This window comes from Pristis pectinata, chromosome 4 (genome assembly GCF_009764475.1).
Source record: "Pristis pectinata isolate sPriPec2 chromosome 4, sPriPec2.1.pri, whole genome shotgun sequence".
Lineage (NCBI taxonomy): Eukaryota > Metazoa > Chordata > Chondrichthyes > Rhinopristiformes > Pristidae > Pristis > Pristis pectinata.
Window position 1 is genome coordinate 30,896,438 of NC_067408.1, and position 18,675 is coordinate 30,915,112.

An 18,675-nucleotide genomic window follows, 5' to 3' on the forward strand; every position below is an offset into this window, starting at 1 on the left:
ATGCCACAATATAAAAACTAACATAACATGGGGGAGGTTAGAATAATACAGCACACTAACTGGCATTTTCCAAATGAAGCAAAAGTAGGATTTCCATGTTTTTGATCACATCCTGAATAACTGTAGAAGTGCTGCAGTTGGTCTCCTGAGCTAAGAAATAGAAAAAAGTAGTTAAGGTCCCACCCTAATCACTTTTATCCCTGTTGGAATATATACACACATCAGATGATGATAGTATTAAGTTTATCTGGTTGCCTCATAGTTCAGCAATCTATTGACACTGACCATCCAGTCTAAGGGTATCCAAGTTGTGGCCTGTAGCCACATGCAATTCAAGTCCTAGAGACTCATTCCCAGAAGCCCAGGGAGCTTGGTCCTAATTTTACATTTATATCTGATTTACTGATTTGTCTTGTTAGAACTTTTGTGTTCCAAAATTCTCAGAAGGGTTGTTCTGCCACCTCATTAGTGAATTAATTCTAAGTCAGAATTTTTGTTAGTATCAGATAAAAACACATTAATAAGAATAGCAAAATAATAGCTTGGACTTTTCTGGTCCAACTTCCTGTGGAAGAATGATCACAGACAAAATGTTGGAGCCAGTGTAAATAAGAGAAGAGTTTGATAAAATAAGTGTAAGAAACGTAACACTTCCAATATATTTATGCCAGGAAATACAATGTCATGCCTATGATTGTTCTGAGAATAATTTGCAAGCAACATCATTTTTTTAGTCATCCCATGATATCTATCCCAATCTTGTAATATCAATTTTGGCATTTCTAGTGCAGCTAATCATTCCAATGAATCTTCCGTTATGTCTGTTTAAGTGGTTTGATGGAACTCTTATTGTTACCACCCCCCCCCGACAGATCTTTTCCATTAACAATTAAAATGAAAATGAGTTGGCAAAACATTTAAAGCAAGTGCAGATAAATTTCAAAAGATTTGAAATCCAATTTAACACTTAAGTTACATTCCTTGCAGTGTTTAGTAATAGCACTAACAGTGAATTTGCAGTACAACTCTAGAAATGTAAGAATGTAAAAAACCCTCAGAAAATGTTCTGAATTTGTAGTGTAACTACATACAAGTCACTGAAAATTAATATAGTATTAGCAAGCAATTAGGAAGACAAATGATACGTTGGCCTTTAATGCAAGAGGATTTGAGTACAAGAGTAAAAGTATCTTACCGAAATTATAGTGGTTAGATCATATCTTGAATACACGTGCAGATCTGGCCTCCCTGGAAGGATATGCTTGCAATATAATGAGAGTAACGAACGTTCACCAACTTGATTCCTGGGGGAAAAAGGATTATCCCATGAGGAGAGATCAAGTAGACTGACCATTACTCCTTCTTCTGTTCTTCTCCTGTTTTTTTTAAATGATAACACGGAGGGAGGCCTTTCAACTCTTCCTACTGGCTCTCAAAACAATGCCATCAACACTACTCCATGCTTATTTCCCTGTTACCATTTTTCTCACATTTGCCCATTATCCCCCTCCTCCCCCTTCACCCACAAGCTTCTTGCTAGAACTGTGTAAAACAATAATTAATTCTCTATAGTGCTGCATGCAATTCAGGTCACAAAATAGGAACAATGTGCTACGACCAAAGAGATTGGAGAGGTGACTGATTAGGATGTTGCCTGGGTCCTGGGATGTTAGTTATGGGACGAGATTAGGTCAGCTGGGGCTGTTTTCTTTGCTACAAAGGAGTCTGAGGGAAGATTTAAGAAAAATATGTATAGAAATTTGAGAGGTCTGGATAGTTTGGATAGGATGGAGCCATTTACATCACAGGAGATTTCAATAACTAGGAAATATAAATTTCAGGTAACTGGAAGAAGAAGTAGATGGGAAACATGGAATTTTTTATACTTAATGAGTGATGGGGGTGGTCAGGAACTTAACGTCTGAAAGGATGGTGGAAGCAGAAATCCTCATCACGTTTAAAAGATAGCTAGAGGAGCACTTGAAGTGCTATGTAACTACTGGTGTACAGACAGGTAGTTAGTAAGTGAAATTAGACGAAAAACAGCTTTTAATGGCAGTTATGAGGGTGATGGGCCAAATGACACCCTTCTGTATCACAAATTCCTATAATTCCATATCGCATCGAACTCAGTCCATTGCTGAAAATTAGATTTGATTCCGTTTTCAACTGTGCATTGACGTTAATATGAATATACAACAGACTTTATCAACCCCCTGGACAACATTGAACCAGCCAGTGGTCGCGCCCCGGCCGACCCTTCCCTCCTGAGAGAGGATGCGAAATGCGCATGCTCACTCCTCCAAACATGGCTGCCCCCGTGGACCTGGAGCTGAAGAAGGTACAGGGAGGCCGCGGATCTTTGTAACTTCGTGCGCGGTTGCTCCTTTCATCGTCAATATTAAGCATATGAGATTGAGAAGCACGTGTCAGCGAGGCACTTTTTTTAAAAAATAAGGCGTTTCGACTTTGGAAAGCATTCGAAGCTTGTTGTTGGGTCGGGCCTGGTAATAGTGAGGCCTCACGTTGTCGAACTGAGATACCGGCCGGGGTCCGGTGATCACGGACGGGCACCCTGACTCCATCCCCATCCCCATCCCGGGGTCCGGTGATCACGGACGGGCACCCTGACTCCATCCCCATCCCCATCCCGGGGTCCGGTGATCACGGACGGGCACCCTGACTCCATCCCCATCCCCATCCCGGGGTCCGGTGATCACGGACGGGCACCCTGACTCCATCCCCATCCCCATCCTGGGGTCCGGTGATCACGGACGGGCACCCTGACTCCGTCCCTGTCCCGGGGTCCGGTGACCACAGACGCGCACTCTGACCCTGACCCCGTCCCAGGGTCTGGTGACCACGGGTGGGCACCCTGACTCCATCCCTGTCCCGGGGTCCAGTGACCACAGACGGGCACCCTGACCCTATCCCCGTCCCAGGGTCTGGTGACCACAGGCAGGCACCCTGGTTCTATCCCTGTCCTGGGGTCTGATGACCACAGACGGGGACCTTGACTCTGTCCCTGTCGTGGGGTTCAGTGACCATGGATGGGCAACCTGACCCACTCCCCGTCCCGGGGTCCGGTGACCATGGATGGGCACCTTAACCCCGTCCCTGTCCTGGGGTCTGGTGACCACGGACGGGCACAACGCCATCCCTGTCATGGGGTACGGTGACCATGGACAGACACCTGAACTTCATCCCCGACCCTAGGGTTTGGTGACCACGGGCAGATGAGTTACCTACATCCCCGACCCTAGGGTCTCACCATTCAACCACCTTCTGACAAAGATCTAAATCATTTCTTCAGAGTGGAGGCAGATTGGGTGGTTGGAACAGGAGTGAAGTGGGATGGTGGCGAAACTTTATGAAAATAAAATTTATATTTTGTCCTGACCGTAATTGTTGACAGAACAATTTTCTATGAATGCAAATAATACTTTTAAAGTTATCAAAGCTTTCAGTCTCTGAATGTGAAGGGCAGGTTATTATTTTGTCTGCTATTCAAGTTCTTGCTGTGCTAGATGGCGTTTGACCTCATTCTTTTCCAGCTTTTTTTTTGTATTCACATTATTTCATTTAACTTCTCGTATTAAGTAACAACATTAATACTGGTATTTTTCCACTCTGTGTTTAACGTCTGTCTTTAATAATTCATCATATTCTCAACAAATTTAGATCTGGATACATTAGGTAATAATAACAAATACCATGATTTTTTACAAAATATGTCTTCTCAGGATAGAAATGGCATGCATTTATTGCTCATCTGTTATCTTGAGAAGGTATATCCAGTGAACTACTGCAGACCTGTGGTGGTTATGCATTCACAATGACTTTAAATGATGAAGGTACTGTGATTATATGTTGAAGTTAGAAGATATGTAACTTGCAGGACAGTTTGGAGAATCTTGTTCCCTTTGCTGCTTTTGCCCTCCTGTGTGGTATTTGTAAGGGAGGGAGTACTGCCAACTGGTGAGTTGCTGCTGTCTGTCCTGCGGATGTATCTTCTGAAGTCATGGTGCTGGTGATGGAGGAGATTACTTCCAGAAATTGTGGGATCTATAACAGAACTGTAACTTGTAATGTATTTTAGTTTCAGTTACGTGATTAAAGATGGAATAATCGCGTACAAGGTGTAAAATTTCTGGCCACTGATTGCAGCTGCAATACTTGATCACAGTCGTTGATATTGGGATCTAAATAGTTTCATGCATCAAGGATGCATATTAGCTTGAGTAACATTGCTCAAAAGGTTGAACAAACTTTGTTCCTCAAAACCATATTATTTAGTAGAAATATTAAGTTATTTCAAGCCTATCAAGTTAAGCTTCATGTCACCATTGTAAATATAAACTTTTGAAGCTTTTAAGAAAAATCATTTCAATGTGAATTGAAAATCCATCTGTATTGATAATTCTATTAATTTCAATTACAATAAAAAATCATTTGAACCTAGGTTATACTAAATTGAATAGTTATTTGACTGTAACAGTTTTATAAGACATTGAAAAATTGGTTCTTTAAATTCTTTAAATATGGGCTGAAATAAGATTTTCCTCTAACTACGAATGTTGCTGGATTAAATTGAGAGGGTTTACCTTGCGTTATAAATACATTCTTCCAGATCAATCTTAAAAATAATTTGTGTTGATTACGAGGTGTATAATTGGAAAACAATTTTGTCGTGGCATAACTTTTGTGGATTTCTGCAGAACTGAAAGATCACAGTACGGATTGACATGGAAGTAGTAAAGATGTTGTTGAGAGAGCCACTGCAATCACACAGAAAAAATATCAGAAATTGGATTCAAGAAAAAAGTATTTCCCAAATAAGATCTTTATAAATTGCTATGCCAATACATAATTAACTTAAAAGCATATTAGTCATATTTTAAATTTTTTTTTACCTTTCTCAGGCTTTTGCTGAATTACAGACCAAAGTGCTCGATACACAACAGAAGGTGAAACTTGCAGATTTGCAGATTGAACAATTAAATAGGACCAAAAAACATGCACATTTAACAGATGGAGAAATAGCTACAATGCCAGAAGAAGCACGCATGTATGAAGGTGTTGGGAGAATGTGAGTAAGATTTTCTTGATTTCCTACTGTGGAATTTGTATATCTCCTAAGCAATTGAATCTTTTAAAGTTTGTTCCCCTTTATAGTTTTTCCTGAAGCTTGAATTATAGCTGCATCAGCAGGAAGGTTCATAGTTTCTCCTTCATGAACTTTGTTTCATGACAAGGAGAGAAATAAGTGGACCATTAATATTTCTTGTACATTTCTTGGTGTCAGATCAGGATTTATGAAGGCTTTGCAGTTCTCCTTGATAGATGCATTTTATGTAAGGCGAACTGAAGGAAATATTTTGTGGTAATTTAATACAAGAAAGTAAAAATAGAAAGTACTAGTGCTTGTAGAAGTGATTATGAATTGTTTGGAATGTTGTAAAATCTTAGTTCCTTCAGAAGCCCTTACAGGAAGAAAATTTGCTGTCCTTAATCTGTCTGACCTATGTGTGACTTCAGTGCAATTCCAATTTGATTGATTTTTAAACAACCCTTTGAAATGGACAGGAAGTTGCATGGTTCAATCCGATCGTAAGAAAGGAAAATGAATCCCCTCACACTGGCTGAGACCTTTGTATTGAATTAGAGTGGTATAATACCATCACCATGCTAAACTGAATAGATTTAAAAACAGGTCTTGTATCTCAAAACAGAATACTGAACAGAAGATTGAAGCATTGATAGCCATCTCCAGTCAGAGGTGCAGAGTGGTTGATCATTCTCAGCTTACCTGCTCCCAAACTGTAACCTCTGCCCCTACAACAAGAATGGCCAATCTTCAGTCAATTCTATCCACTCCATGTAACATCAAGAAGCAGCTGAGTTCACTGTATGCCGAATGCTTTGGTCCTTGGCAATGGTCCCTGTTGTTATGCAGGAGAAGTGTTGTGAACTAGACCCAACTGTTTCCTGAGTTATCCTCATCCCTCTACATATCTATAAGGACGTCTTTAGATTCTCCTTGATTTAACCCGACTTTCATTTTAATGCTTCCATTTTTGTTTCCATTTCCATTTTACTTCACCCCTTCAGCTGCTATACTCCTCCAGTCGTTTTGTGGTTTTGACCTCTTAGCATAAGGTAAAAGTTTCCCTTTTGTTTTGCCTTGTCCTATCCATGTGTTTCTTGAGAATCATGAGGCTGTAGATTTGGGAGTCACAATCTTTTAGTTTTAAGTCAGTCTGTCAGGATTGAGATTGACTTGCTTCCATTCTGTTTTTTTAAGTTTGGCCCATTTGGGTTGGAGTGACCTTGGTTCTGGAGGGCAGTCACCTTGGGTTGAAAGTTTCCCAATAGTTCTAAAGAATAGCTCAACTTCTAGAGATATATTGGAGGTAGTGTGTAACATTGCAGTGAGAAAGACTGTAAAATGTGCTAGAGCAATGATGCAGCCTTGTTTGACTCTGGTCTTCACTAAGATTGGTTCTGTTGTTGACCCCTCCTTGTTGGTATCATGGCTTGCATCCAAAATGCAGTAGATGTAAAATGGAATCTAATTTCTGTGGACAACTTAATTTGAGGAAGATATTCCTGGTTGAAAGTCAAAGGCTTTGGTGAGGATGACAAAAGGCCATATATTGTGGTTGGTGCTGCTTCCTGCGTTTTTCTTGGAGCTGTTGCGCAGTCAAGAGCACGTCCACTGTGTCTCTAGATGAATGGAATCAACACTGTGATTTGGGGTCAGCTCCTCATCCACTGGGAGGAGGCAGTTGAAAAGGACCCTGATAATGACATATTTTGTGCCAAACAGCAGGAGGACTCCTGAGTAGTTACAGCAGTCAGGCATGGCTTCTCCTTTTTTGAGGATGGTCATTTAACAGCATGTCCAAGGTCCCCTGGTATATACTCCTCTTCCTAGATGCTGACAGTATGGTCGTAGATTTGTGACTGAAGGTTTTCATCACCATGTTTTAGAATTTCAGTGGGGATCACGTCTGTTCCTGATGCCTTGTTATTTTTTTGTTAATTGGGATATGGGCCTTTTCAACTTTCGTCAGATTAGACCAAATGGGCAGTCTAACGGAGTCAAGAATAGAGTCACGGTTGAGGAGATCTTCGAAGAGTTCAGCTTGGCAGGCAATCAAAAAAAAATTAGAGGGAGGTTAGTTCCTGATCTCCCAATCGACCTCATCATGGCCCTTACACTTTATTTGTTACCTGCACTGCGTTTTCTCTTTTGCTGCAACACCGTATTTGCATTCTGTTTTCTTTTTACTACTTTGATGTACTTATGTATGGCATGATCTATCTGGATGGCATGCAAACAAAAGCTTTTCACTGTATCTTGGTACACGTGATGAAAATTCAGTACCAATAGTTACATGTACATAAACGATACAGTTCAGAAGTAGACATTTGAACTTGAATGGACCATGCTAGTGTTTAAACTCAAGTTGCCTGTCACTCTTCCAAACTCCAATGGATACAAGCTTAACATGTCCAACCTTGTGTCACAAGATAACCTGCCTATTCAAAATGTCAGTCTAGCAAAATTTCTCTGAATGTTTAAGGTTAATTAGGATGGGCAAAAATGCTGGCCTTGCCAGCATCTCCCAGATCCTGAAATAAACTTTTAAAAATTAACATTCTTCCTTAAATAAGATCAGTACTGTGCACAGTACTCAAGATTTGGTCCCTTGTATGCCCTACATAACTGAAGCATAACCGCCCTGATTTATGCATTCAGTTCCCTTGCAATAAAAAACATTTTGTAGGTCTTCCTTATCATTTGCTGCATCTACAGAGGAGTCTTTAAGCAATCATGTTCTAGGGCACCCAGATCACACTAACATCTCAGAGCTCTGCAATTCTTCATTGTTTAGATAATGTGCTTTTTAATGTTTCCTTTTAAAAAGGGCAGTTTCACACTTTTTCACATAATACTCCATTAGCCAAATCCTTGCCCACTCAGTTAATCTATCTATCTCCCTTTTAAGCCTCTCTATGTCCTCTTCACAACTTACTTTCCTACCTATCTTTGTGTCATCAGCAAATTTAGCAACCAAATCCTTCGTCACTTGATCCAAGTCATTTATAAAAATTGTGAAAAGTTGAGGCTTTCCCACAATTTACTGCATCTCCAAGTTTTGTGACATCTGGAAATTTGGAAATTGTGACCTTTACACCAAAATCCAAGTTGTTAATATACATTAGAAAATGGTGGCCCTAGTACTGACCCATGAGGAATACCACTGCATTTCTCTCCCATCTGAAAAACAATGATTTGCTACTATGGCTTCCTGTCACTTAGCTAATTTTCCATCCATTTTGCTAATATCCCTTTTATTCCATGGGTTTGAATATTGATAACAAGCTTAACAAATGGCATTTTTTTCAACTGCCTTTTGAAAGTATATGTACACCACATTGACCACACTTTTCTCATTGAGCCTTGTCAAAAAGCTCAAGTAATTCAGCGAAACATGATTTCCTTTCAACAAATTCATGCTGGTTTTCTCTGATCAATCTACACTTTTCCAAGTGGCTGCTGATTCTAAAAGTCTCTCCATGACCAAGTTTAAACTGACTAGCCAGGTCTGCTGTGTTTCTGCTTGCATCCATTTTCTGAACAAGGTTGTAATGTTTTTGATTGTCTAGTCCTTGGGCACCACCATCATATCTGTAAATGTTTGGATAATTATGGCCAATAACTCTTCAAATTCCACCCCTCCCTCAGCAATGTAGGATGCACCCCATCAGATTAAGGTGATTTATCCACTTTAGGAAGAGTTGGCCTTTCTAATATCTTTTCTGGAACAATTTTTAGTCTTCCTTTGCCGAGAATCCGGCAATAGCCATTTCCTTGGTAAAGTTTGACGTAAAGAGCTCATGCTCTCTGCGTCAGTACCCCTCTCCACTCCCTTACTGTTTATTTGCCCATAGATTTTTCAATTTTTTAGATCCCCTTTATATTTGTTACTGTTCTTTTCTCATACTCTCTCAACCCTAATACCCTTTTTATTACTTCCCCTCTGAACTTTGCATAAGCAGTCTGATTCTCATGTCGTTATTTGTTTGGTGGATTGGGATTTGGGGGTTGGAAAGGATTCATTTCAGAAGGTAGCTGGTGGGTTTGGGGTCATACTTGTTGATGATCGCATGCTCTGTTGGGATGGGATGGAGATTGGGGTTCCTACTTGGGGTGGGGTCAGTGAGTGGATTTTGGCAGGGGTTCCTGAGGGATAGGCAGCAAATTTTCAAAGGGGACTTTCACGAAGCAAGTCCATCCATTGAATTTCTATCTGTACAGGTAATTTCCTATTAAATAAAAGTAATGCAAGCCTTACAGTTGTTGTTTTGGCCCTCTATTGCATGCATGGCCACAACACCCAGAGCCAATCATCTTGGATATAAATCTCATTGTAGCATCTATGTCATTACGCATATCTGTGGTCTTCCACATGTGACTATCTCGGGTGCATAGAGGACCTGGCAAGGGAATCACAAGCTTCTTACAACTTGCAGCGAGTCCCTGCTTTTCCCATGATTTTTTATTGAAATTGAATCATGTGGTGCACAAAAACACCATCCAATTTCTAGGCAGTAATCTTTTGTTTTCCAGTTTAACTAAAGGCAGGTACATTTTATTTCTGTAGAAATCATTTGCATACTGTTGAACTCTGAAACAATAGGAATTCCAAGTATCGTTTATATTTAAGTAGACACGATAAGAGATTTCCTTTCCTCTGACTCCTAGTTCCTGTTTAAAGAATGACCACACTGGCAAATAAAGATGCAATTTTTGTTCATAAATAGTGAATGCTGAAAATAACATGATTAGGGACATGCTCTGAGGAAAAGCTCTTTTTTAAAAATTTTAAACTGCCAGTGATGATTGAAATTCATTTGCATGTGACTGAAAAGAACATGCATTCTCTGTGCTTAGCCTTTACAAAAATGAAATTGTTAAATTACAATGTTTTTATTATCTTTCATGTGATTTTTGAAACATATTATTTAATAATTTCCCTCGATGAAGAACTACCAGCCATTGTGTGATAATATCTTTTTGAACAAAAATGGCAGAGCAAATAGTTTACTTCAAAGATGTGCTAACAATAAACATACACTCCAAAAATAGAATGGTCTTTAAGCACTATTTGGATGTCTGTCTATTTGATTTGCATAACATGTTGATTTTTGAGTACTTTATACAGAAACAAATTTTATGGCCTATTTTTGTGAATTAAATTCATTACAGGTTAGTAGTTGTAGCAATTTGGATTGAAGTACGCTCCTTTTTAGACTTGTTTTACAGAAGAACCTTTGGTTGGATTTCAATTAATAATTATTGAGAAAAGAAACTGGGAAGAAGAAAATACATGCATGTCTGTGTGTCAGTTTTCATATTAGACCACAGTAGGACCGGTCAACCTAGTTCTCTGGAGGTGGTCCATTCAACAGATTATTTGGAGATGGCAAGTAGAAGTGTGGAGAAAAAAAAACTAAAACAAGACAGGGAGTTATTGAAAACTGCAGGACACACAGAGAGAGATAGGGTTGCAACAAATGTTACGAAACATAATATGAGGTTGATGTACTTGTCATCTCCTTGGCTGGGGTCCAGTTGGGAACGTTCTATTCAGAGAAATGGTGACATCATTGTAGCTATACTAAGAAAATTATGCTTCATTGCATTAATCTTTGCTGGCATACCATGGCTATATTCAAGGATGGAAGATAGAGAAGGAGAGAGCAAAAAGACAGACAAAACATGAGAAGCAATTTATTATGTACTATTTGTTGAATAATTGATATCATTTCAAAATTTAATAAATTTACTAAGTGTTTATCGGTTGATGAAAATGCTACTAATAGTGAAGAACCTATGCTGTTCAAATGCATGAACTGCAAGAAAATGCATGGCGAACTGTCTTAATTTATTAATACAAATACAATTATGCATTTTCTCTTGCAAAGGTCAATAGTTTCATTTAAAATGATATAAAATACAATAGAAACTTTGAAATAATAACAGAAGCACTTAGCATTCCAGCAGTTATTGAATCTGGAGACGATGTCTTGAGAGATGAGCACATTCAACCAAAGGCGCAAAAGCAAATGTTTTCATATGTGCTTATTAAAATAACAGGAAAATATTGCAAAAGCAGCTTGAAGTTTCTTGTGGTATCTCACTGGATAAAGTTTATTGTTATCCATGGTCCTTTGTCGGAACATTTGAAACGTAGACCCTACCTTCATTCACTCATACTCACTCACTCCATTTTTTGTTTATATTTTTGTTTATAAATTGTCAAGGCATTAATTGGGTATGTAATGCTACAATGAACTGAACTATTATTCTATTAGTGGTGTCATTGTGCCTTCAAAGCTATCTTGATTGATGGTTCTTTGCTATGGACCTCTTCTTTTGACCAGTGTAATATATATATTTTCAGGTCACTGTGACAAGTCTGAACTTTCTGAACATTAAGTAATACAAAATGTGAAAGTTCATTTAAAGGACCAAGAATCTCATAATTAAATTTGTATTAAAGAAAAAGTTCTATTGAATACCTATTAACAATTATCTATTAATAATTTTGTGCTTTTATTTTGGTTATGAATTGTCAAGACATGATAATTTACCTGTTCATAAAAAAGTTTTTATTGCAATGTGAGGTAATTGGTTTATCCAATATTGTGGCTTCCTGCATTTTGGTGAGTTCAACAATATTCTATAGGCATCCTCCATTGCTTCCAGTATGTCCCAACATTGCAAAGGTGTCCTAGGCCCAACCATTTTCAGCTGCTTCATCAATGATCTTCCTTCAATTGTAAGGTCAGAAGTGGGGATGTTTGCTGATGATTGCACCATGTTCAGCAAAATTCACAACTCCTCTGGTAATGAAGCAGTCCGTAACCAAATGGAGCAAGACCTGAGAATACCCAGGCCTGTGCTGATAGGTGGCAAGTAACGTTCGCACCATACAAGTGCCAGGCAATGATAGTATCCAACAAGAGAAAATCCAGCTATCAGCTCCTGACATTCAATGCCATTACCATCACTGAATCTCCCACTATTGATATCCTGGGGGTGGGTGGGTGGTTTACCATTGGCCAGAAACTATAGGACAACTCCAGTTCATGCAATGTGGCAACAAGAACAGGTCAGAGGTTAGGAGTACTGCAGCGAGTAACTCGCCTCCTAACTCCCCAAACCCTGTCCACCATCTCTCAAGGCTTGTCAGGAGTGCGATAGAATACTCTCCACTTGCCTGTATGAGTGCAGCTTCTACGACACCATAGAGGACATAGCAACCCACTTAATTGGCACATCATCCACAACCACTCACTCACTCCACCACTGACACACAGCAGCGGCAATTTTTACCATGTACAGGATGCACTGCAGCAACTCACCAAGATGCCTTAGACAAGGGCAAGGGTAGCAAAAGCATGGGAACACCACCACCTGAATGTTGCCCTCCAAGCCACACATCATTCTGACTTGGAAATATATTGCCATTCCTTCACCATCACTAGATCACAATCCTGGAACACTAAATACACTAAATCTCCCTAACAGCGTTGTGGGTATACCCACACCTCAAGGACTGCAGTGGTTCAAGAAGGCAGCTCACCATCACCTTCTCAAGGGCAATTAAGGATGGCAATTAAATGCTGGCTGAGCCTGTAAAGCCTACATCCCTTGAATTAAAAATAAAGAAATCTGCATCACATTCATGACGCATATAAAATTAAGTTTCTGATCATAAGGGTCCACAGTTTCTCATCAAAGCTGTGTTTTGTACTGTGTACAATACTGTACTGTACTGTAAAGTTAGGGTCTCTTGTAGATATTATATAGAAGTACTTAGAAATACGGTGAATTTTAGTACTCCTCGGTACTTCTAATGTATGCTACACTATTTTTTATTCTGCTGAAATAAATACATCAATGGAAGTTGTGCAGCTCTAAGAAACTTTGAAAGCATTATCAAACTAATGCATGACAGAAAATAGTTGGTCTGGTCTCTTTAGATTCAAGTGGAAATGCCAAATTAGGGGGAAAAAATGTTATCATTTGTGCTGCTATATTGACTCCACCTTGTGTTTTCTGGCAGTATATTTCTTTCTACAATATTAGACACAGTGTAACTACCATCTTTGCTGACATTTTTTTGATGTTTTCTAAGAATCCTGAAATACTGATGTGCAGGCATGTTTACCTTTGCTCCCCTGTTGGTTACTAGGCAAGTTTGGCAGCACCACTCACTTTGAGTTGAGCGTTGAATGGTTTTTGCTGAATGTATAATATCATACAGTATATAAGTTTATCATGTGTGGCCCAAGTGAGTTGTTGCTTGCCAAGTATGTGTGACTTTTAATTCTCCTTTCTTTTTAATTACAAAAGATTCTTTCTATTTACCCCCACTCACCAAACTGTGATCAAAAAAGTGATCACTAATACATTTTTTTCGGCCTGGTTCTTATAGTCATACGGCACGGTCTGAGAATTGTTTTCTTTTTCTCCTCAGAGTAATACCAAAACTTTTATTGATGTGTGGAATTTAGGATCTCGATGTTTTCAGCGATATCTCAGGCAGGGATGAGAGATTGCAATCTCATTAGCAAATTCATGGACAAGAGGTGATCTCATTAAAAAGTGTAAGATTTTGAAATGATTGACAAAGTGAATGCTGAGAGGAGGTGTATTGAACTCTGGGCCAGTGTTTCAGAATGAGGGCATCACATTGGCACAAGTAGTAGACCCGCTGCTTCAGCACCAGTGTTCAATCCGGTCCTCCGATGATGACTGTGTGGAATTTGCCCATTCTCCCTGTGACGGTGTGGAGTTTTCTCTGGTTGCTCCAGTTTCCTCCCACAGATTGGTAGGTTAATTGGCCACAGTAAATTATCCTTAATGTGTAGGTATGTAGTAGAATCTGGGGGATTTGATGAGAATGTGGGACAGTCAAAAAAAAATGGGATTAATATAGGATTTGTGTGAATGAGTGGTTGATGGTCGGTGCAGACTCGGTGAGCTTAAGAGCCTATTCCTGTTATGTATCTGACTATGTATTTTACTTCCCATTTTCCAATAATTCTGAACTTAGAGACTGGTATGCTTCACAATCTGAAATTTGATTGTTGTCAATGATGAAGGAAAATACTTTTACTTCTATATTAGAGAAAATGCCCAAAACATGATTCACTGTTTAAGGTGTTAGTTGTCAATGATATAACAATCAAAAATTTGTTTATATTTTTTGCACATAAGTATCATATGTCCAATGGTTCTGTTGATGGTGGATGGCAGCTTTTGTCATAACATCCTTGTTGTAAAAAGAATATTAGAAATTATGCTGGGGTGAGCCTGTGACTTTTGAACAGGAAGAGGATTGATGTCAGATTGTACTTGAAAATGGTCTTCAGATCTAGTTTTATTTGTAAGAGAACAGTGCAGATTACTAAGAGAACACTTCTGGATTCTGGGTGGATTTGGACTGGATTTGTAGGGGAATGGGGTCTGCTCTGAGATAAAAGGACATTGATAAAACAGTATATGGGCATGTGACCATTGAAATGGATTTCAGGATTGGGCAGTTGGATGGTCTAGGATCCAACAGGATTGGAAAAACTCTAAGCCGTAACAGTTTTGGGGTGGTTAGATTCTGGGAGTATTTTGCAAGAACAGGGTCTAGAATTATTGTTGGGGAAGTAAGGAGGAGATTGGTAACCGATATGTCAGAGACTTGTTAGATAAGCAGATCAATAGCAAAGAGCAACAGAAGTAGTATGTTACCTATACAGATGCATGTGGGAATTTTCAAACTTCCGTTGTATTGTTTATAGTTCCTCTGAGAATATATTACAAATGGATAGAAGTGGACAGTACACAAAAGCAAATACAATTCTTGTTCACTCGGCAGCATTTCTGGCTATGTGTATTTAGTATTACAGCAAAACAAATTGCCATGAAGGTTGAAAAATAATTCCTGAAGTCAGTATGTTGAAGAGTGGTGATAAGTATACTTGTATCTGGAAATGTGCCAGTAGATTCTGAATCACTTGACTCATCTTGCATGATGACCATATTTCGTTAGTGATACTCACTGAAATTCTTGCAGATTGTAATACAATCCTCTTTAATGCAAGCCACATTTTCATTTAAAATAAACTTGCACGAACAAATAATTTACAATAGGATTATATTTAATCACTATCCTCCATGATAAGTTGAAATAAACTTAAAAGTTTAAGCTTTTTATTTTTCCTTTATTGTATTTTGGAGGACATCCAACAGCTGCAGCAACATTTTTGAGCTGTTTCCAAACCTAAATTAGGATTTCATATTTTCTTCAGAGTAGACAGCAAAACTGTCTTACGTAAGGTCTGCATATTGGTCTTGTCATATTGGTCTATGTACATATGACCGGGCCATATAGACCAGGAAGATTTTGGGTTCAGTCACTCAGATAGAGATTATTTGGTTTTAATCTCACTGAGAGGAGAAAGGAAATGTCAGGCAAGCTTTCTACACTTGATTGCAATGCTATGATTTGTAGTTTAAAAAAATAACATGGGAGTGCTATTTTAAGACAAGATCAGGCTTGACTAAGATATCCTAGAGTGTAATAAATTGATATTGATTACCTACAAATCAAGAACAACATGAGAAATGGTGGGGACTACTAAAACCCATCAAAACAGTATTGTTGCCAGTTTTTGAGGGGCAAAATTACTACTTAAGGATTAGTTATTTGTCTGAGCATCAATAAGAAAATTGGATTATGTAATGACAGATGTATAATTAAGCAGAGAAATGTACAATATTTTTCAATATATAGATGTTTATTGTTTTTAGAATATTAGGTAAAATATTAAAAAAGAAATTGATTGAAATTCTCTGTAATGTAACCAATACTGTCTTCCCCTTGAAGTATATGATGCAATAGTGTTCATTTCTTGTTCTATGACATATATAGGAATGCAACTGGAGCATTAGGAAATATCATGAAATTTAATTTTCACTTCTGATTTGTGCCTGACTGCTTCTGCAGCTATAGATTCCTGTATCCCTTAATCTTTATGATGTATGTAATAAAAAAGATTTTGATTGTATTTCACTTTGGATGAATGTGTGAAAAATTAAACTTTCAGTGGTTTTCTTCTAGACAATTGGAAAAAGTATCTTTATGGCAAGATAAATTTGCTGAGAAATTCAGTCTGTAGGTTAAAATGCAGTAACGATTGATGTAATGTGTCTAGGTCCACAATATTAAACAGTCTCTCCAACAAGTCCAAGACAGCACTTCCTGTGTACTGCAGGGCTTAATAAAAACCCACAAAAAAATAAAAGCTCTTATGCCTTATTAAACAGCAGCAGACCCATACACAGCACATACCACATTCTACCTCCCACTGGCTCTGTCCAGAATAAAGCTGCTGATAATTTTTGGTTGATTTTACAAGTTTGCCCTTCAGTTCTTTTTCATACTGTTGCAATTAAATCTTTTCATACCTCATAGAAATATGATGCAATATAGTGATAGATGAAACATTTGCATTCAGCTTCTCCGTGTTGATCATGGAACTTTGATTCTTGGGAGAGAAAAAATGTTAACATTTAGCTTAGGCTTTAAAATCAATCCTTGCTGCAAATTTTAAAAATATGTTTTTAATTTTTAGGTTTATTCTTCAACCAAAAGCAGTAATTCACAATCAGCTCCTTGAGAAACAAAAAATAGCAGAAGAGAAGATCAAAGAGCTTGAGGTGAGTGCTCGTCATTCAGTACAGAAGATAAAATGAAGAATGTTGAAATAAAAAATTCATTCTAAAACACATGAACTGCTATTTGGCAATGGCTCTTGGCCTTGAAAAGCTTTCTGTGTGTCTCAATCTCCATGCTCAGTTGAATGCTTTCATCCTTCATTACGTTATTTATGTTTTCATTTTCTGAAGGCCAGCTCTTTGCTACCGGTTTTAATCTATGGGTCACCTCTTTATTGTTGTTTTGTCTAGCTGACATTGTTATAACATTATGAATTAATGAATTAGGTGAAAAGCAAACAGCCTGTTTGGGATCAGTTGAAAAGACTTGGCTTATTGGGCATAATGATATTTCAGTTCTTGCAAAATAATTCAATCTTGGCTACAACTGAGGAATGCTCCTTAATTTGCGTATATTTTTCTTATAACGTTAGTCATACTATTTATTGGAGGAACTCTAATTACAAGGTGCTGCCATTGTGTAGCTGATGACAATACGATACAGTAGCTTGGTATACAAATTTGCCCCATTTACTTCATGCTTAATGTAGTAGCATAGGCATAATGTACTCCACTTCTGAAATTCTACTCTATTGAAGTCATTGAAACTGAACTTTCTAAGTGGAGTACAGCTTTCATATACTGCGATATCACGTGTTTAATGCGTGCAATTAATTTTGAATCTCTGAGCCTAAGATGAGTGACGATTGCATGAATTGGAAAAGCTCATATGGTGATTACTGTTACTATGGCAAACACTGAACAGGAATGTTTTGAAGCAGATGTTAAGTGTTGTATGAAGTATATTCTGGAAATAATTTTAAATAGTGATATTTCTTAAATGTAACCTTGTACAGGCTGTCCCCAGGTTACGAACAGGTTCCAATTTTACATATGTTCATAAATTGATTTTGTCCATAATTTGGAAAATACACGTCACTCTGTGGTAACCATACCTCCACAGTGTTGTAATGAATGGCATTCAAAGCACATAAGACTGATAAGAAAGAACAATTACTAAAAGTGGGGAGAGAGAGAGAGAGAGAGAGAGGAAAACTAGTTTTGCCATTCTTAGGAACAAACATATGTAGGTACCTCAGACTTTTGAATTTATATTATGGGAGCTTGTATGTATGTAGGAGTGTTCTTAGTCAGGCGTTCATAACCTGGGGACAGCCTGTATGTGTACTTAGGTTAAAAGAAATATACACCATGGAAGAAAGGGACAGTGTTACCTGTGGTTATTAGAGCTTCTTTCTCTACAGTACTTCATTGGCCTTCTGAGGTTGTGTGCATGCGTAGTACCAAAATGACAATGTAGTTGGAAATTCTTTCCCTTTTCCAAGTGCCATTTCATGTTCACTAATTGCTCCCTAACCAAGGAATCACTTTTGAATTACAGTCCTGGGAATGTGGATAAATATAGCAGCTACTTAGTGAATTACAAGGTCCCAGAAACAATAAGTTAGATAAATCAGTTGGTTTAGTTATAATGTTTCAAGGAAGGGTGTTGGAGAACTTGGTGCTCTAAGACAATGCCACATATTCCTTTTTATCTTTGGTGACCAGCAGTAGAAGCAGTGCTTCACTTTTTAGGTTTATGCTGCTGGCACCTAGCAATACCTTGCCACCACCTCTCTCAACACTTACATTACCTCTAATTTGTTAGATTTTTGGCCCGTACTGGATGAACAAAATTTGCTCCAACTTGCCATTGGGAAGATTGAAGCCATAGTCTTCAACTGTATTGCGAATTCCTATTCACCAACACCATATCCTCTATCTCTCTGCTCGACACTGAACAAGGTTGTTGAAGGCATTGGAATCAATTTTGGCACGGAATTCGACTGTGGGTTGCACATCTGTACCATTTTAATATT

At 38.3% G+C, this 18,675-nt stretch overlaps 1 protein-coding gene across 1 annotated transcript in view; it reads left to right on the plus strand.

The window, feature by feature from the left end:
* Positions 1 to 2,250: 2,250 nt before the first annotated feature.
* The window catches only part of pfdn1 (prefoldin subunit 1), a 53,407-nt gene continuing 36,982 nt past the window's right edge, over positions 2,251 to 18,675 (plus strand). The window contains exons 1-3 of the mRNA XM_052014732.1: positions 2,251 to 2,341; positions 4,923 to 5,089; positions 16,714 to 16,798. Of these exons, the coding sequence (XP_051870692.1) occupies positions 2,285 to 2,341; positions 4,923 to 5,089; positions 16,714 to 16,798 (309 nt within the window). The 5' untranslated portion in view covers positions 2,251 to 2,284. The remainder of the gene's footprint in view (positions 2,342 to 4,922; positions 5,090 to 16,713; positions 16,799 to 18,675) is intronic.